At 46.9% G+C, this 20,886-nt stretch overlaps 1 protein-coding gene across 1 annotated transcript in view; it reads left to right on the forward strand.

The window, feature by feature from the left end:
• The window catches only part of SLC25A13 (solute carrier family 25 member 13), a 333,483-nt gene that overhangs the window by 154,431 nt on the left and 158,166 nt on the right, over positions 1–20,886 (forward strand). Inside the window, exon 8 of the mRNA XM_082259081.1 lies at positions 13,250–13,343. Coding sequence (XP_082115207.1) covers positions 13,250–13,343 — 94 coding nt within the window. The remainder of the gene's footprint in view (positions 1–13,249; positions 13,344–20,886) is intronic.

Below are 20,886 nucleotides of genomic sequence, written 5' to 3' on the forward strand. Positions count from 1 at the left end.
ATCGTGAAGCAGCACAAGAACCCAGTCAATTGTGCTGCATGGTCTTTGTGCTAACAAGATACATACTTCATAGGAGGAAGGGTAAAGTGACAGATGATCTCATCAGTCTGTTCCTTCTTTTTACACTGTCCAATCAAGGCTGAGGGTAGGACAACATTTGTAATGCTGGCCATACATGGGTTTATTTCTGAACGAATGTTCATTCGAAAATCAGAAATTTGGTGCATGGTGATCCGATAATGCCACCATTGATTTCCAAATTTGATCAACCAAGCCTTCAATTTCACCTCATGTTGCTACAGAAAACAATACTCATGGCTGGGAATTTTCTTTTCTTTCTATGAATTTTCTTATCTTGTGCTCATTTCTTTTTGATTATATTTCTCACACGATTTGCCCATCATTAATTACAAAATCATTTGTTTTTCAAAAAATTTCTAACCGGCCTGATCACCCAAATTTGATGGGCACAGGAAAATTAGCCATTGCTGTGACCCACTAATGGTGCGAAATTTGAATGAAAATTCTTAATTATTTTCAAAAGAAAATTATTTTAGAATTCAACCCATGTATGGCCAGCCTAAGACCTTTTTTACCATGCGGTTTAACCAACACCCTTCCCCTTTTAGCTGGGAAGTTAGCGGAGGGGTGTGTACATATGCCGTGGCAAAAATGATCCCTCTGTCGTGTTCAGTGGACAGTTCCGGCTGAGGAATGTGACCCATTCAAATGAGTGGAGGCACCCCACAACTGTGTGCAGTGCGTGCGATTGTGGAAGCTAGTGCAGGGTTCAAGGGGGTTAAGTTAGGCAATACAATGGGGTTTATTTACTGAAACAGAGAGAGGAAAATCTTTTGCAGCTCTGCATAAAAACCAAGGTTTTCGAGTTTTTTTTTTTTTTTTATTATGGCTGAAGTTACATAGTAGGTAAGGTTGAATAAAGACAATAGTCCATCCAGTTCAACCTGTGTAGGTGTACGTGTGTCAGTAATTTTTTCCCATATCCCTGTATGTTGTGTTCTTTAAGATGCACATCCAATAGTCTTTTAAAAATATCAATACTCCCCGCTGCCACCACCAGTTGTGGCAGAGAGTTCCACATCCTTATCATGCTGACAGTGAAAAAAACCCTGCGCAGCTCAAGGTTAAGCCGCTTCTCCTCTAATCTTTGTGTTGCCCCGTGTCCTCTTTACACACATTGGAATTGACATTGAGGTATTTGTAAATCGATTTCATGTTCCCTCCTAATCGTCGCTTATACAGCGAGAACAAATTTAGTGCCTTTAGTCGTTCCTCGTATTTGAGGTCCTACAGTCCCCTTATTAATTTTTTTGCCTTTCTCTGGACTTGCTCTAGCACATCCCTTCTGAGGACTGGTGACCAGAACTGGACAGAATACTCCAAATGTGGCCTAACCAGCATTTTATAAAGTGGCAGGATTATAGTTTTATTTCTGGAGTATATTCCCTTTTTCTCTTTCGTGCATTGACAATCACAGTTCCTGTCATTCTTGACCATTGGGTTATACTGCCCCTCACAGGAATAGGACACTAGGCAGAAAAAAAAACTTCTGGTTACACCCATGGGCAGTCCCAGGGGGTATATTCCCTCTCCCTGCTATAGTCAGTCAGTTTTTTTTCTGTCCAATCAGGAGTAAGGACCTAGTTCCTTGCTGGGATCTTTGGTCCTGGCAACATTTTTTAGATAGACAATTTATTCCTCCTGGATTTTTCCATCATAGATTTACTATCAACTGCCGGACTAAGCAACGGGCTGGATAATCTAGATCCAGTGGTCACCCCAGTCTGGCCAGCGTGCGTGTGCAGACCTCAGCTCCGCGCTAGGTCAGCTGCGACATAGCCCCACTGGACGCGGGTCGGCCCTGCAAGTTAAACGTCTCAAAAAGTTGCATACAACCTGGCCTCACCCTGAGTCGCAGTGGTCCTCCAGGCCGACAGCCCCCCCCCCATTTCAATGGAGAGGAGAATCTGTCTGGATTGGTGCCACCTGGTTCTTGGTATGGTGAGTAGCTATCCCCCCTCTGCCCCTGGAGGGTTTTGGGGTGGACGTGGGCCCCTCCTGGGATGGTCAGACCACCAGGTTCCTCTTTCACACAGGCACCCCCCTTTTTTTTTTTTTTTGAGGAGTCCCTCAGCCTGCCCCCCTCCCCCTCTACATACACTGGGGCTGTGTGGGTGTTCTGATCCTGGCCAAGGATGAGGACAGGGCGCTATCTGGCAATGGGGGCCAGGGGGTGCGCGAATGGACGATTGACTGTGGGGGGGGGGGGTGTTTGTACCTGGTGGGGGCTCCTACCAGGGCCCCCCATCCTGCCTGGATCTGCCCTTGAGGCCTGGCTCCCATTTCTGGATCCCTGTATACCTCTTGGCATCGCCATTTTGTTATAGCCTGTGTATTACACAGCGGCCACGTTTGTGTAGTCCGGCAGCCATTTTCTTGTGGGTTGCATTGCAAATAGCGGCGGCCAGGACCGCGGAGCCCTGTGGGTGGCGCTTTCGGCGGTGGGAGCCCCTCCTCATCCCCTGGTGTTGACACCTGGATTGTTTAGCTTTCTAATCGCCGCATGTGTAGTGTGGCTTCTGGTGGTTGCAGGTGCCTGTGTAGGGGGGTGGTGAGTTTGGTGGGGTCCTCTCCCTCTCTCTGAGGATCATTCTGTGCCTTGTGCTTGGCGACCGGGTGGTGCTGCCAGCGCGGTGGGGGTCATCCCTTGGCAGTGTTTCACACTTTTTGTGGGGTTCCCCTGGTTACTCATGGAGTCTTTGGAGCACATTTCTCCACCTGATCCCTCTCTGAGGCTGCGGGCCCCCCGAGTCCCAACCAACCATCCATGCACTGACGGCAGTCCTGGAGTCCCTTGTGTCCCAAGTGGAGGCAGCTTGCGTGCGACGGGCTAGCAAAAAGCACCCCCTGCCTCATCTGTCTCATCAGATCCGAAATCTGATTTGCGGACGGGAGTCACCCTTCTGGGTCTGCGACCATGCGCCTGGAATTCTCAGAGTGAGAAAGATTCCTCCACGTCTGCGACCGTGCCTGCAAAGGTCCTGGTGGATGCACTGATTGTGCGTGAGACCCTGAAGATGGAGGATGCAGCTGAAGCTTCGACAGTGGCGCAGGTACCCTTCGGCACTCACAAGCCATCCAGAGCGGCAAAGGGGTTTCCTTTCTCGGCTTATTTTGACAGAATTGTTGCAAAAGAGTGGTGATGACCAAAGCGTTCCCGTGGGGTTCCTAAGCGCTTTACTAGGCGTTACCCCTATGAGTAGTCCCTTCTTAGGAAGTGGACTGTCCCACCAGTGGTGGACCCTCCGGTTTCCAGATTAAACAAGGCAAATATGATTCCAGTTCCACGCGCTATGTGCACCTTAGCTGGTTCGGCGATGAGGCCTGTAATTACCATTGCCCTGGTGTCGCAAACTCTGACCGAATGGGCTAAGCTCCTACACCGTGATCTGGAGGTAGAACACCTCCCCCCTGCCTTTGTTGAGCTGGCGGACCAGCTGGTCCAGGGGCTGCAGTTGATCTGTGGTGCCTCTTTGGATGCGGCTCCTTTGATTTGGCGGTGGTCCTTTGGCCTGTCAGTTGGTTTAAATACTGGTCTGCGGATCAGACTTTGAAAAAGGCCTTGACTGATCTTCTCTTTCAAGGAGATGATTGGAGCTACCCTGAATGACATTATTAAAGGTCTCACAGGGGTGGGGGGGGGGGGGGGGGGAGTTATTTTCTTCCGCAGGCTACTAAGGGCAAGGAACCGAGCCGTAGACATGGACCTTCCTTCTCGGGTCATAAGAAGAGTTTCGTCCCTCAGGGGCGACTGACAAGGGCTTGAAACCTTTCAGTACCTCCTCTGGCGAATCCAAACGAACCTAGTCTGGCAAGCTTAGAGCGGGCTTCTGCAGACCCGCAGAAAAGGCTCTTTCTGCATGAAGGTGCGCCCTCACCCGTGTCAGGGGTGGGGGGGGGGATGTCCTCGCTGGTTTCCGGACCCGTGGACTTCCCTGGCACAAGACATGTGGGTCCACAAAGTAATTCGGTCTCGCTACAAGATCGAGTTTCGCTCTTGTCCTCCGGCTAGGTTTTTTTTCTTTCAACCTTCGCCTGTCCCCAGATCAGTTACAGGGTCTGCTTGGGGAGGTACAAAATCTTTTCCTTCAAGGGGTGATTGTTCCAGTTCCGACTTGGAAAGTTTTCAGGGTTTTTACTAAAACCTGTTAAGTCCCCAGGAAGGAAGGCAAACTGCGTCTAATCCTGGACCTTAAGGTGCTAAACTGCTTTGTGCAGGTACAGAAGTTCAGAATGGAGTCCATTTGAACAGTGGTGGCATCCCTGCGTCGGGGGAGGGGGGGATTTTCTTGCTTCTATCGACATCAATGACGCCTACCTTCACATTCCAATGTGTGCCAGTCACCAACGCTTCCTCCGCTTTGCCGTGTGCGAGGAGCATTATCAGTTTGTGGGGTTACCTTTTTGATCTCTCCTCCGCTCCTCGGGTCTTCACAAAAGTGTTGGCTCTGGTGCTAGCCTTGCTACACCAACGGGGATCGCAGTACTGGGCTACAATCTCTTGGTACACCGATCTGGTACAGCTGGTCGCCGATGCTCCTTGGACACTTCCTCTCAGGGAGGATCTGCTGTTCCAAGGGTCAATCTTCCATCCTGCTTTACAGTCGCCGGCTTTGACGGTTCATTGCCCTGTGGGACCTTAATTTGGTGCTTTCAGCTCCACAGAATGCTCCCTTTGAAAATATTCAGGAGATTCCCCTGCTTATGCTGTTAGAAGGTGGCATTTTTGGTGGCGATCACCTCTGCACGCAGGGTGTCGTAGCTGGCGATTTTACCCTGTCGTTCACCTTATATGGTTATTTTACAAGGTGGTGCGTCGCCCCTGTCCGTCATTCCTTCCTAAGGTGGTCACTTGACTTTCATTTGAATGAAGATATTGTGTTGCCTTCCCTGTGTCCCAGGCTTAAACATCCGAAGGAAATTGCCTTGCATGTGGTCCGAGCAATTAGGGTGTACTTGGCAGCTACCGAGTCTCTCAGGAAGTCAGACTTTGTGCTCACGGGTGGACTTCGCAAAGGGTTGTCCTCTTCTTCTGCGACCATTTCCAGATGGATCAGACAGACGGTGGTTCAGGCCTATTCCATTAGGGTTCAGGTTCCTCTTTTCCCTGTCAAGGCACACTCTACTAGGGCGCTTAGTGCCTCCTGGGCCTTCAGTCATCAGGCGTCAGTGAAAGTTTTGCAAGGTGGCCTCCTAGTCGTCGGTGCACATTTTTGCTAAGTTATATAAAGTGGATGTGTTGGCATCTGCGGATGCTTCCTTTGGCCACAAGGTTTTGCAGGATGCTGTTTGAGGACCTGATCCTCTTTGAGGGTGTGTTGTATTTTTTGGGTGGGCCCCTGTTGTTTTTATTGAACCCCTGTTGCCTGGTTGGATAATGTTTTGCCCTCGGAATTTATTTGTGGTTTCCCACCCCTTATGTTTGACCCATCCTCTATATAATTTATGAATAAATTAAAAATAATTGGTCCCAAGGCAGAGCTCGGGGGTACCCCACATACCACTCCAGGCCAGTCTAAGTACACGTTATTTATGACCACCCTTTGTACACGCGCTTGTAACCAGTTTTCTATCCAAGAACAGACCTTATGGTTCTGTTTGTGGGGAACCGTATCCAATGCTTTTGCAAAATCCATGTACATCACATCCACATGTCTCCCCCCTATCTAGATGGCAGCTCACTTCCTCGTAGAATGTTAAGGCTGGTCTGGCAGGACCAACCGTAAACCCATGCTGATAACTACTAATGATATTGTTTTCTTCAACAAATTCTTGGATATAGTCCCTCATTCTCTCCAATAGTTTGCCTACTATTAGTGTTGTTAGGCTAACTGACCTCTAGTTTCCAGGAATATGTCTCTGCCCTTTTTTTAATTATTGGTACCACATTGGCTTTTTTCCAATCGGATGGTTCAATTCCTGTCAGTATGCTGTCCACAAAGATTAGGAACAATGGTCTAGCTATAACCTGACTGGACTGAGTTCTTTGAGGACTCTTGGGTGTAAGCCACTTGGTCCTGGTGATTTATTTGTGTTGAGCTTATCTAGTCTTTTCCTGACTCTGGCCTCTGTTAGCCACAAGGGTATATCCTGTGATGTGTTACTAACAATACTTAAATGGTCGGTATACCCCTCTTTTTTGTGTGTAAAAACTGAATAGAAGAAAGCATTTTAGTACAGTTGCCTTTTCTGTGACGTCTGTAACCATCCTCCCATCATTGTCTTTTATGTGGGCAATGTGCACTGATCTGGCTTTTTTACTGTTAATATAGCTAAAGAATTTCTTGGGATTTTTTTTTACTCTCCCCTGCTATGTGCCTCTCGTCTTATTTTAGCCGCCCTGATTTAATTCTTACACTTTTTATTGCATTCTTTGTAGTGTTGGAATGCTGACAATTACCCCTCTGCTTTATATTTTTAAAATGCCATTTTATTTCCCTTTATTAAGACTTATGTTCTGGTTCTGCCATCCAGCTTTAAGCTTCACTCTTCTATATTTTTTTCCCATAGGAATGTACTGTGTGATACCTTTGTTTAATACACTGCTCAAAAATGTAAAGGAACGCTTTTTAATCCGAGTATAGGTTCAGGTAAATTAAAATCCTGGGATATCGAGCTGGTCCTTTAAGTAGCCGAGGGGGTTGTTAATCAGTTTCAGCTGCTTTGGTGTTAATAAACATTGAGACAACCCCCAAAACAGGAATGGTTTTACAGGTGGAGGCCACGTGCCTTTTTTTTCCCTACTCCATTTTTTTCTGAATGATTTTTACTAGTTTTGCATTTGGCTAGGGTCAGTGTACGTAATACCTGGACCCTATAGAGGTTGCACAGGCAGTCAAACTCCTCGAGGATGGCACATCGATATGTGCCATTGCCAGAAGGTTTGCGGTGGCTCCCAGCAAGCACAGTTTCAAGAGCATGGAGAAGATTCCAGGAGACAGGCAGTTACTCTAGGAGAGCTGGACAGGGCCGTAGAAGGTCCTTAACCCATCATGCTCCTTTGTGCAAGGATGAACAGGATGAGCACTGCCAGAGCTCTACAAAATGACCTCCAGCAGGCCACTGGTGTGAATGTCTCTTACCAAACAGAAAGTGACTTCATGAGGGTGGCCTAAGGGCCGGACATCCTAGTGGGCCCCGTGCTCACTGCCCGGCATCGTGGAGCTTGATTGGCATATGCAGGTTCGCCACTGGCACCCAGTGCTTTTCACAGATGTGAGCAGAATTACCCTGAGCACATGTGACAGATTTGAAAGGGTCTAAAGAAGCCCTGGAGAATGTTATGCTGCATGTAGCATCAGTCAGCATGACCGGTTTGGTAGTTGGTCAGTGATTGTCTGAGAAGGCATATCCATGGAGGGACACACAGACCTCTACAGGCTAGAAAATGGCACCTTGACTGCCATTAAGAATTGGGATGAAATTCTTGGACCCATTGTCAGACCCTATGCTGGTGCAGTGGGCCCTGGGTTGCTCCTGGTGCAGGACAATGCCCAGCCTTATGTGGCAACAGTATGCAGCCAGATCCTGGAGAATGAAGGAATTGATACCATTGAATGGCCCCCACGCTCGCCTGACCTAAATCCAATAGAACACTTCTGGGACATTATGTTTCCATCCGACGCAGCCAGGTTGCCCCTCAGTCTGTTCAGGAGCTAAGTGATGCCTGGTCCAGATCTGGGAAGAAATACCCCAGGACATCATCTGTCCTCTCATTAAGAGAATGCCCCAACGTTGTCAGGCATGCATACAAGCATGTGGGTGCCATACAAACTACTGAGTACCATTTTGAGTTGCTGCAATGAAATTTCAGCAAAATGGACTAACCTACTGCATCAATTTTTCACTTTGATTTTTGGGGGTGTCTTTAAATTCCGCCCTCTGTAGGTTAATTTTAAATTCCTTTAAACGATGTGGCGTACTTTCGTTCCCAACACATTATCCAGTCCATATCAGTATAGATATCCAGCATGATATTTTTCCCTATTGAGATCTGATGTGTTTTCAGAGTGTTCCTTTGATTTTTTTTTTGAGCAGTGTTTGTTCCTAAAGCATTCCCATTTTTCTTCTGTGTTCCAATATTTTTAAAATGTAGTCCCAATTAATGTCTTCTAGCATTGAGCGCAGTTCAGGAAAGTTGGCTTGTTTGAAATTTAGTGTTGTTGTGCTACCCTTGTGCCGTCTTTTCCTATAATTTACGCTAATTGTGATCATCCTGTGATCGCTAGATCTCAAGTTGTCCCGTATTGCCACATCTGAGATCAAACTTGGAACGTTCGTAAATTAATAAATCTAAAAAGGCATTCTTTCTAGAAGCTGATTGGCTACTATACACAACTGCACCTAATTTTACGCACGCTAGTTTTAGTAAATCAACCCCAATGTCTCCTCACTGCCTGTCAAATGCAAGCAAGGAGTAAGCAAGGCCTTTTCTGGTACTTAACTGCACAGAGAAAAGTCAGGGGCTGTGTATGTGTGGCAGAGCTGTGTAAATCTCAGCAATGGATAGGCAGCATTACAAATCCTTTGGCAGGTAAAACCTCTCCCACTCATGTATGTCATCTGTGTTTTTAGCTGTGTTTTTTTTTTTCTTCTTTTAAACAAGGGCTTACCCACCACTCCTCTGCCATTTCATTTGAAAAGTGAAGCTCATGTCTTGCCTCCTCCTTGTCACACATTTATAGTATGTTTTTCTTGTCTGCTTTGCAGTACTTGAAACACCTTTCAGTTTTCATGTCTTTGTGCCAAGTCTGAGGCTTAAAAAAAGAAAGAGAAAAAAAATATCGCAGCCAAGATTTGGGTGAAGAGCTTACGAATAGCGCTAACTGGGCCTTAGTCCAAATTGGCAACACGTTGACATGTCCTTGAAGGCGAGTTGAGCAGAGTACTGTACATTCCCCTTGACAGTTCTTTGGTCTACAAGCTGAGAATATGATGTTATCTCTTCCTCCATGACCACATCTACAGTTTACTTTTTCAGTTAAAGCTCCCTCTGGGCTTTCTATTAAATAGTTGATGCTGAAGGACAAAAGATCTTGTAGTCTGCACACTGGTATCTCCCCAGACCCTGCTTAGAGAAAAAAAAAAACATAGCAGCTTTGTGTTTTATATATGCATTTGTCATCACGAGAACTATACCTCTATTATTGGATTGTAGCAGATATAGTATGCTATATCTATCTGAGTCGGAGAGCCTGATGTCGTCAGCCCGCCTCTCCACCTCAGCCAATCAGAGGAAGCTTTGTATTCATTCACACTGATTGCTTCTGGGAATTTTCTGTCTCACAGCCGGAACCCAGCTGTATGTAGCTGAAGCTGCATACAGTTTAGAGCCAATGCAGCACTTTGTGAAAGAAAAACTTGATCCAAAAAACTATTTAAAGTGACTGGAAACCTGGAGATTAGCTTTAAGTACATTCAGCCCAGTCCCCCCTTGTCACTTTGAGAAGATTTTCAGTGTGCATCACTAAGGAGTGTTACGGAAAGTGGAATTATTGGTGGGTATTCTTATGACTGAACTCCAGGCAAACCACTAAATAGTTAAAATACATTTGTTGGAACTGTCTTACCTGACAGCAGGGCCAGAGACCCGTTTTCTCTTTGCTGTCTTAAAAGAAGGCCGGAAATGGATATTTAATACATATTTACATTAGACCTGATTGGAACAATGCAGCTCAGCATATACCATACCCGATGGATCATCCTTGAAGCTGGAAATTTAATAAAGTAGGCACCACCACTCCAGTGATCTCCACTTGCTTCTGGGTCCCATGCTAAGTGACTGCCCTGCTGCATTTTGAACATAGGTCAGCTGCTCAGCACCAGTCAGAGAATGCTTTGCTGATTGGATGAGGTTGAGAAGCACAGCGTTTACCTCACAATCTTTACCTCATCCAATCAGAGAACACTTTTCATTCGTCAAAAAATGCTTTATAGCGTAGGTGTCGACCAGCCAAGTTCCTGTGTTCAACCTGGAACAATGTAACTCTATAAAACACAAGTGTCAAACCCAGGCCATTTTATGTGGCCCTCGCACCTCTCCTGCAGCTGCTGCACCCCCCTTGTCTCTGCCCCTACCTTTTCTCTGTATTTGGCAGCAGACGGGACAGAACTCCTATGCCAGTTCTTGCACCCCTCTGTGAAGTGGCAGAAAGACCCGTCTTTGCCCCCCCCCCCCCCCCAATTCTCAAAGTCTGCAGCAGAGAGGAGGGCTGAACTCCTCCTACAGACCTTGGACCTTGCACATCTGTGCAACCACAACACCACCTTGCCTTTGCTTCCCTTGGTCTCAGCATTCAGCAGACTCTTGAAGCTGACTCCAGCCCTCCTCTGGTTCTCCTCCAGACCCTACATTCTTCCCAGATCCACCCGCATCTTCTTCCTGGCAGCAGCACAAGGAAAGGGGGTGCATTGTGATGTAAGGAAGGGTGGGTAATTCTTGACTTCTGATGGTGAGGGGGCTCTTGACATCTCATGTAATGGTGTAAGGGGGCGTGGGATGCTCTAGACATCTAATCCTACAGATATAACCGGCCCTTTGAGGGCAACCATAATGCTGGTGCGGCCCGCAATGAAATTAAGTGACACCCCTGCTATAAAATATCCATATCTGAAATTCTTCTTTAAGCAACACTTCATGTTTGTCCCCCCCCGCCTGTTACTTGATATTGAAGAAACAGCAGCAGACTGGTGAGATCATTTTTCTGCTTACTCTGCTCATAGCATGTTTTTGTCAGCACATGTTATTTGCGCAGGGGGGTACCTACAGGGGTCGCAACTGCAACTCGGCCCCATGCTTCAGGGAGCTTGTGAGGACCCATTGTACACCTGGATAGGAGGGGCAGGATGTGGCCAGTGGACCATGTGAGCGGAAGCGCACCTTAGAAGGCCAGCATCCCATCATGTAGATTCTCCTGCCTCCACTGCAACTCCGCTCTTCTCTCCCCCACCACCTGGCTCTCTTCTCTCCCCCACCACCACCTGGCTCTCTTCTCTCTACAGCCCTCCCTTTATCCTTAGGCAGCCTCTGGTGCTTGTTCTGCCGCTATAACCAGGAGGAAGGGCTGCTCCAACACTGCTGAGTCGGGCACACAAGTAGGCAGCGGTGCACTGCAGACTCCTCATAGCGGCCGCACGAGTAGAGAGAAAGTGAGGGAGACAGCGGCAGCCAAGCTTGAGGTGATTTGCCCAGCTCCAGAGCACGGACAGAGAGGGAGAGGCCTCTCATCATGCAGACTTTAGCCCTTCTACTGCAGCTAAAGAAGATACTCATGCAAACACTAACAGTGCTAAGAAACATGTATCAATAAGATCTCAACATGTGTATAATAGTCCAAAAAATGATAATCGAACTATGCAGTGCATTGATAGATCCAAGTGGGGAAAACACTGTTGATCAGCTCATTAGGTGTTTACAAATAAGTACCATCAAGGGCATGCACCACCACCTCACCGACGTGTCCCCCCAGGTATTGAGCACGTACCTACAGGAGAAAAATGATGCGCCAAAGACAAAACTCCAAATTCACCCACTGGACATACGATTAGCCTGGATCCCGGGTCAATCCTCATGAGTGGTATGCCACGTACCATGTAAATGAATAGTAAGGGCTCATAGTGCAAATCCATTAACACTCATGTTTATTTAAGAAAAAAAAACAAATATGCACTCACAATATTAAGAACAGACAAAAGCGTTTCTTGGTATAACTGAGCCTCTTCACTGCCGTTCCGTCTCTCCCCGCTAACAGCGTCCGCAGCTCGGTACCAGCCGTTGGGCTTTCTGGGTGGCGGTCTGACGTCAGGCGTTCGGTTACTATGGTCACCGCGTGCTCACGCCCTTAATTCGTACGTGGCATACCACTCGTGAGGATTGACCTGGGATCCAGGCTGATCGTATGTCCAGTGGGTGAATTTGGAGTTTTGTCTTTGGCGCATCATTTTTCTCCAGAATGTACGTGGGCAATACCTGGGGGGACACGTCGGTGAGGTGGTGGTGCATGCCCTTGATGGTACTTATTTGTAAACACCTAATGAACTGATCAACAGAGTGTTTTCCCCACTTGGATCTTTTACTGCACTGCATAGTTCGTTTATAATTTTTTGCACTATTATACACATGTTGAGATCTTATTGATGCATGTTTCTTAGCGCTGTTAGTGTTTGCATGTGACTTTATTTACAGGGTAATATGCACACACCTTTTGTATATATGAACTTTTTATAACAGCTGCTGTTTTATGTTCTTATGTTTATTATATTATCTTTTGGAGAGATTTTATATTATTAATTGTGGTAACGCAATTAGCTCCATAGCGCTGAGTGAGTGTGGCATGAAGCAAGGACTGTTGTTTTTTGTTTATTTCCCCATTCCTTTTTTGTTAAAGAAGATACTCACTTAGAACATGGCACCTGTGCTATGAACCCTTTCTTCAGTCAGTACTGCCTCCCTTCTCCCCCCTCTGTTTGGACCCCCTAGATAGGTTTTCGAGCCCACCATAGCGTATAAGCTCCAAGCAGTTCGACAATGCCATGCTTCTATTCACACCCTGACAGGCAAGGTACAGGGTGTCAGGGAGGTACTGTCCCTTTGTAGATGGGATTTCCAGAAAGTGCTGGAGTGCACATCAGCCTTGGAGGGCATTGCAGGCGAATAGGAAGATGTGGTGCACCCTCTATGCACAGACATCAAAGTAGCCATGTGCGATATCGTTACCAACTAATGAAGATCTGGAGAACTAGCTTCACTGGAATTTCAGACTGGTGGGTCTTCCGGAACGTGCGAAGGGCATATAGAGAAACCAGTGCCCTCCATTTTCCTCTTGCCGGCTTCTCCCCTTTTCCACCAGCTGCTGCAGTTGATGGAGGCCTGGAGGGAGGGGCCCTGGCTGGCGGTCAGAGGGCCCTTCATGGTTTCTTGCACCAGGTCCCTGAAGGTTCTAGTTATACTCTGGATTTGCTCCTTATATTGGCATTTCCTTTCCCAGAAATACAGTAAGAAATGTTGCAGGAGACTGATAACAAGTGAAAATGTGAGGTTATATTACCATGTCTGAGCACGTGGTATGGATAATTTGTTTTAAGTTAAACTGAGTTAAAAGGTGGCATTTTGCAGCAAGCCAGATATTAATCTATTGCTTTTTTTTTTTTCCTCCCATTCCTAATGCAGAGGAGTTTGTACTTGCTGCACAAAGGTTTGGACAGGTCACACCCATGGAAGTAGACATACTGTTCCAGCTCGCAGATTTATACGAGCCACGGGGGTAAGTAACATTTTACAACATTGTTCTGAGGGCTAAACTCAACCAGGACTTTAAACAGCACTTAAACTAGTTCTGGAGTAACATATACATTAAAAAATGTTAAAACTCTTGATACCAGAGGTCATTGAAGCCTAGATGTCCAAGCCAAATTTAGCATCCTCGAACTTGACTGTAACTCCCTGATCAGCCATACTTTTGACCACTCACCCAATATTAAGTAGATCCCCCTTTTGCCACCAAAACCGCCCTGACCTGTTGAGGCATGGGCTCCACTAGACCTCTGAAGGTTTGCTGTGGTATCTGGCATTAAATTCTGTGGGGTAGGGCTGCCATGGATTGGGCTAGTTTTTCCAGCGCATCCCACAGATGCTCTATTGATATGAGATCTGAAGAATTAGAAGGTCAACACCTCAAACTCGTCATCGTGTTCCTCAAACTCTTCTTGAACCATATTTGCAGTGTGGCAGGGCACATTATCTTGCTGAAAAAGGTCTCTGTTTAGGTGGGAGGTCTGTGTCAAAGTAAGCCTAATTAATGTGGTTGTTAAGCCACTTATGTAAAATCATCCCATCCCCCCTGTAATATAACAGTAAGTGTCCCTGTGCTAATAGAAAAAATATGCCAATCTGTATCTAAGTCAGATCGGCTCCCGGCGTTCAGCTGACTCCTCTGCTCTCTTCTCTGCCCGGCTGGCAACTCCAGCGGGCGGGGCCGAGCACTGCAGCTGACAGCCGGGAAGAAGGGGAAAAGAGGAGAGAGAGCCGAGCTTTCATGTGATCGCCAGGAGCCGCTCTGATATAGGTACAGTTTGGCATATTTTTTCTATAGCACAGGGACCCTTATTGTTATATTACAGAGGGGATGGCATGATTTTAAATTAAATAGAAGAGCAGCAGGAGGAGAGGGGGACGGGCACTGACACGAGCAGAGAGGCGGGGGGGGGGGGGGAGGACACTGCAGGGCTGCCGATGGAGGACTGTAAACTGACCATGGTCAGGCAGAACGCCATTGTAAACAAGGCAGATCGCCGTTCTGACAGGAGGGAAGGGATGGAATTTGTGCCCCTGCAAAGGGAACGAATTTCATCTCTTCCCCTAGTAAAAGCATCTCCTACGTTATAGTAAAACACTGGTTAATCCTTTGATCGCCCCTGCTGTTAACCCCCTTCCCAGCCAGTGTCCTTAGTACAGTGACCATGGACATTTTTTTTAGCACTGATCACTATATTGGTGTCACTGGTCCCTAAAAAGTGTCTACTAGTAAAAAAATAAAAAATCCCATAGTTTGTAGATGTATTAATTTGCGCTAAACGATCAATATCTGCTTATTAGAATTTTACCAAAAATATGTAGCAGAATACATATTGGCCTAAATTTATAAAGAAATTCGATTTTCAATGTTTTTATTGGATAGCAGAAAGTAAAAACTTTTTCTCTAGCGCTCATTGACAGACGTAGTCCTCGGTGATACACCACCTTCGGGTTATGTTGCCTCCACAGGAGCAGGACTAGACAGGAAATTAAAAAGCTCTAGCCACACCCCAGGGGCAGTCCCAGAGGGCATATCCTCTCTCTCTCTGCCTCAGCAAATCAGTTATTTTCTGTCTAGTTAGGAGTAAGGACCTAGACACCTTGCTGGGATCTTAGGTCCTGGCAAGAATTTTTTCTTAAAAGATTTTTTTAGACAGCTTTTTTCTCCAGTGTTCCTGTGAGATCTTCAAGCAAGAAAGCTGAACTGGGCGACGGGCTGGATGTTGAGATCCGGTGGTCACCCCAGTTCAGCCTACGAGCGCGTGCAGGCCATAGCTCCGCGCTGGGTCGGCCGCGACAAAGTCCCATTAAAGGACTGTCCACGCGAGTTAAACGTCTCGCTGAAACGCCAAAGACCATGAGTCACGGCGTCCGTATCGGTCGACAGCCCTCCCGCCCCGGTGGAGAGGGGTACTGTCAGGAGTTGGTGCCCGCCTGGTTCCGGTATGGTGAGTAGTATGTTCCCCCTTTCCCCCTGACGGGTTTTGTGGTGAACGCGGGCCCCTCTCTGTATGGTAAGATAGAGTCCCTTTCTATCCTACAACATGACACAGATCCTCCTACTTTGAGTGTGATTTTATGTGTGCAAAAAGCCAGGAGGCTTGGTTTGGGAGCTAACAATCTAATTGTATACATGTTTTAAAGATGTAATCTGTGGCATTTTGGGAATCTTATGGGTTAAGAATAAGCTACCTACCAGTCAGAAGCCACGGACATGTAGACTGCCTTCCTAATCAGATCTCCAGCTATTAGCAGGCCTCCCGAACGGCCATGCGGTCCGCCAGGGCCGGTACCGCCAACCACGCCATATCCCCATGCAGTGAGAGTGTTGTGTGCCCTGCAGCACACCGCTATTCAGTACGGGCCGCCGCCATTTTTTTTGCTGGATCGCACGAGCCGCCATTTTGGCGTAGCCTCGTGTCTCCAGCATGGGGGCGGCCATGTTTGAGGTGATCCAAACACCTCGTGGAGCTTGGGGGAGGCGCCGGAAGGCGTACAGAGGGGCGGAGCCGCCTCCTTTCTTCCTGGGCAGCCAGCCAAAAGACTTCCTGTTTGTTAAGACAGCGCTGTAACCTGTTGCAGTTAAACTCTGAGCATCAAGTGGTGAGCCTGGGGGTCTATCTCTCTCTCTCTCGATCGATAGGGATCCCTAGCAGGTAACACTAAGGGGCTTTTGTGGCGCTGGGGGTCGAAAAAAAAAAAAAAAAAAAAAGAAAAGTTTTATTTTTGTATTATATTAGCCAGGAAGTAACTGGAGTTATCATGGACCCTGCCACACATATTCCCCCACCTGTTTCCCTCGAGGGGGCCACGGGACCCGCTGGTGCACAGAGTATAGAGTCATTTACAGCAATTTTGGAGTCTATGGTGGCTCGGGTGGAGGCGGCCTGTCAGGGACGGGGGTCAAGGAAGCGACCCCCGCCTACCCCTATACCATCTGACACCTCTGACTCAGATTCAGAGGTGGTCACGGCAGTTGCAGGTTCCTCTGCAAGGGCTGTTATCCCAGGTAAAGCCCCCTCAGACAGTGAGGAGGACGCTTCTTCTCCTGCTATTATTCAGGAAGAAGCATTGGTGGACGCACTAGTTGTGGCAGTGCAGGAAACCTTAAAACTTGAGGCTTTACCGGCAGAGGCAACTGAAACAGATTCCTTTTGGTACTAATAAGCCCATCAAGACGATGAAGGCTTTTCCTGTACCTAAATGTTTCGGTAATCAGATTAAAGGAGAATGGGAGCATTCTAAACGTACCTTTACTATTTCCAAGCGTATTGCTAGACGCTATCCGTTTGAGGAATCCATCATTAAGAAATGGACGGTACCACCAGTCGTGGATCCGCCTATTTCCAGGCTGAATAAAGCCACGGTTATTCCAGTGGAGGACACTTCGTCCTTTAAGGATCCGGTGGATCGAAAGATGGAAGCAGAGTCCCGCACCATCTTCTCTCTGATAGGGTCAGCTTTTAGACCAGTAATTGTTATTGGTCTAGTTTCCCAGACACTTACGGAATGGGCGAAAATGGTACGCCAAGATCTTAGGGGAAAAGATATTCCCCAGGAGACATCTGATTTGATGGAACAGATTATACAAGGGCTACAGTTTATCTGTGACGCAGCCTTGGACACTACTCCCTTATTAGGGCATGCATCTAAGACAGCGGTGATCCTCAGACGTGTGCTATGGTTAAAATGCTGGTCAGCTGACCTAGGTTCCAAGAAGACCTTGACAAATCTCCCCTTTCAGGGGAATCGTCTATTTGGGGCCAACCTAGATGAAATCATTAAGGATGCCACTGGGGGCAAGAGCACTTTTTTGCCACAGGCTGCTAAAGCTAAGGGACCTCGCAACAAGCGAGGACCTTTCTTTACCGCCCATAAAGGGCGCCCGGCTGGTACTAGCGGGAAAGGCAAGACTCCTCCAGGAGGGTTCAAGAAGGGCTGGTCGGACAAGCAAAGGACCAACCCAGCCAAACCCGACGCAAAGGAGTACACAGCCTGAAGGTGCGCCCCCCACCCGGTTTCAGGGTGGGGGGACGTTTTCACCGGTATTCAGGACATTAGATCGAGCATCAACCACTACTACCGGTGCGATTCTTCCCTTCCAACATTTAAGTACTACAGGAAGCGGTAATTACCGTTCCCTGAATAGATCTTTTCCTTTACCTTTTCCTAAGATTAGTCCCGATACCTCACAGGAATCGGATCTGGTTGACCAGATAGGCCAAGTAGCCTCTAGTCGGGTGACTTCGGTCCCTGAGGTTCAACCAGAAAAGATCACCTTTCCTGATAACTATCAGGTATCTGATAAATGTGTGGGAACAGAAAACGACCAGACTTTCTCGGATGGTCGGGGCCAGATACCTCTAGGGACGCCTGGTTCAGATCCAATCAGCGCCAGTGGTCCTAGAAATTCTAGGCTGGCCTCCTCAAGCCGGCCTGGCCGACTTGGACATGTTAGTCGTAGACGTTCCGTGGGAACTTCGTCTCAGGGAGTGTCTGTGGTCTCAAGGACCAATTTACCATCATGCTTTACAGTCGCTGGGTTTAATGGCCTGGCCATTGAGACCCAAGTACTGAAGGACAGAGGTTTGTCAGCTTCAGTCATTCCTACCCTTATTAAAGCAAGGAAAGCGACTTCCAGCAAAGTCTATTATCACACATGGAAAACTTATATTGCGTGGTGCGAATCTTTAGGATTTCCTCCACGTACCTATTCGGTGTCTCGAATATTGGCCTTTTTGCAACAAGGGGTTGAGCAGAAGCTAGCCTTGAGCACCATCAAGGGTCAAGTTTCAGCATTAGCAATCTTCTTTCAGAAGCCTTTAGCTACCAAATCCTTGGTGCGGAATTTCATCCAGGGGGTGCGGCACCTGGCTCCTCCAGTCCGCGCGCCCTTACCGCCTTGGGATCTTAATTTGGTTTTGTCGGTTCTACAGAAACCTCCCTTTGAAAACATCAGGGAGATTCCCTTGCTTACTTTATCCCAGAAGGTGGCCTTCTTGGTGGCTATTACTTCTGCTCGCAGGGTGTCAGAACTGGCTGCATTATCATCCCAGTCCCCATACCTAGTGATTCATAGGGATAAGGTAGTACTTCATCCTAAGCCATCTTTTCTTCCCAAGGTGGTTTCAGATTTTCATCTGAATGAAGATATTGTACTACCTTCCTTGTGTCCTCAGCCCGAGCATCATCGGGAACATGCGTTGCATTCCTTAGATGTGGTTCGGGCAATCAGGGTATACCTGAAAGCTACGGAATCATTCCGTAAGACGGATTCACTTTTTGTGATCACGGATGGCCCCAGAAAGGGTTTGCCTGCATCTGCCGCGACCATTGCCAAATGGATTAGACAAACGGTGGTACAGGCTTATTCTATTAAGGGTCAGAGTCCTCCGTTCCCTGTTAGGGCGCACTCCACTCGAGCGCTCAGTACTTCCTGGGCCTTTCGCCATCAGGCGTCAGTGGTCCAGGTATGTAAGGCGGCCACCTGGTCGTCAGTACATACCTTTACAAAATTCTATAAAATTGATGTGACGGCATCGGCGGATGCCTCATTTGGCCGCAAGGTTTTGCAGGCCGCAATTTGAGGAGACCGGTGGTCTACCTCGAGGGTTTTTTTCTGTTTGAAAAAAAAAAATTGTTTTCTCTTTTTTTGTTGAGTCTCATCATTAAGGATGAGCATTGTAAACTTCTAGTTGGCACCGGTTGGGCCTTCTAGATTGGGATTTGATTTCCATTTTCCCACCCCTCAGTTGTGATACTGCTCTGGGACGTCCCGAAGGTGGTGTATCACCGAGGACTACGTCTGTCAATGAGCGCTAGAGAAAAATGGATTTTTGTAAAATCTTACCGTAAAATCCTTTTCTCTTAGCTCATTGACAGACGTAGTCCCCGCCCCTCTGTTTTTTTGAGTTGGGTTAAAATCTCTAAAGACTGCTTTTTCACATAACTGATTTGCTGAGGCAGAGAGAGAGAGGATATGCCCTCTGGGACTGCCCCTGGGGTGTGGCCAGAGCTTTTTAATTTCCTGTCTAGTCCTGCTCCTGTGGAGGCAACATAACCCGAAGGTGGTGTATCACCGAGGACTACGTCTGTCAATGAGCTAAGAGAAAAGGATTTTACGGTAAGATTTTACAAAAATCCATTTTTTTTTTTTTTCTTCAAATTGTCGTTCTTTTTGTTTTTAGCACAAAAACTAAAAACCACAGTGGTGATCAAATACCACCAAAAGAAAGCTTTATTTGTGGAGAAAAAAAATAACACATTTTATTTGGGTACAGCACCGCACGTCCGCGTGCAATTGTCAGTTGACGTAACGCAGTGCCCTATCGCAATAAATGGCCTGTCTTGAAGGGGGGGGGGGGGGGTAAATCTTTCAGGGGTCCAGTGTTTAGATTACATCACATAACCATATAAAACTAATAAACATGTTTTCATGTTGCAAAACATGGCTCCCCATTCTTGAGTACAAGGGGTCCAACAGCAGGAACTCCAGTTGTACATAGGTAGGTACTGGCAAAGTCTCATCCACTTAATGCCCTTTTAATAAACTCACCACTAAAACTAACAAACACAGAATACCCATAGTAAACTTTCTGACAAAAAGACCTTCCAGCGCTCTGGCCAGAGTTTAGCAATAAAATAAACTACCATACGTGGGTAGTCTCACAGCATGGCCGCCTGTCGACCCCTGTGTGCATCTCTCTGCTGCAACAATCGATCCCTTGTACATGCAACCAAACAACCCCAAGGTGCTTTGGTTGTGGACACGGGAAAGGGTGGGCATCCTGACCTATCTGCAGCTACGCAGCCCTATACACAACAAACTGCGATGCCCATTTTATTTATTTTTTCTTGCTTTTAACACATCTACTTCAGGGACAACATGTTTACTTGCTGTCTAATCTATCTGGCCAACTTTTAGATGCAATTGTAACAAAGTAATTAATGTTAGTCACTTAACCTGTGTATATTTTACAGGTGCATCTCAACAAATTTGAATATCATCAAAAATTCCATTTAATTTATTTCAGTAATTCAATTCAAAAAGTGGAACTCCTATATTCAATATAGATTAGTTACACACTGAGTGATATATTCCCAGCATTTCCTTTTTTTAATTTTAAGAATTACAGCTAAAAAGCGTGTGAAAACCCAAATTCAGTATCTCAGAAAATTAGAATATTACATAAGACCAATAAAGGATTTTTAATACAGAAATGTTGGCTTACAGAAAAGTATGTCCATGTACAGTATAGTATGCACTCAATACTTGGTCAGAGCTTCTTTTACATGAATTACTGCATCAATGCAGCGTGGCATGGAGGCGATCAGCCTGTGGCACTGCTGAGGTGTTATGGAAGCCCAGTTTGCTTTAAAGGAGGCCTTCAGCTCATCTGCATTGTTGGCTAAGGTGTCTCTTATCTTCCTCTTGACAATACCCCACAGATTCTCTATGGGGGTTTAGGTCAGGCGAGTTTCCTGGCCAATCAAGCCCAGTGATGGCAGTGTGA

This window comes from Pelophylax lessonae, assembly GCF_965119305.1.
Source record: "Pelophylax lessonae genome assembly, chromosome: 5".
Taxonomy (NCBI): domain Eukaryota; kingdom Metazoa; phylum Chordata; class Amphibia; order Anura; family Ranidae; genus Pelophylax; species Pelophylax lessonae.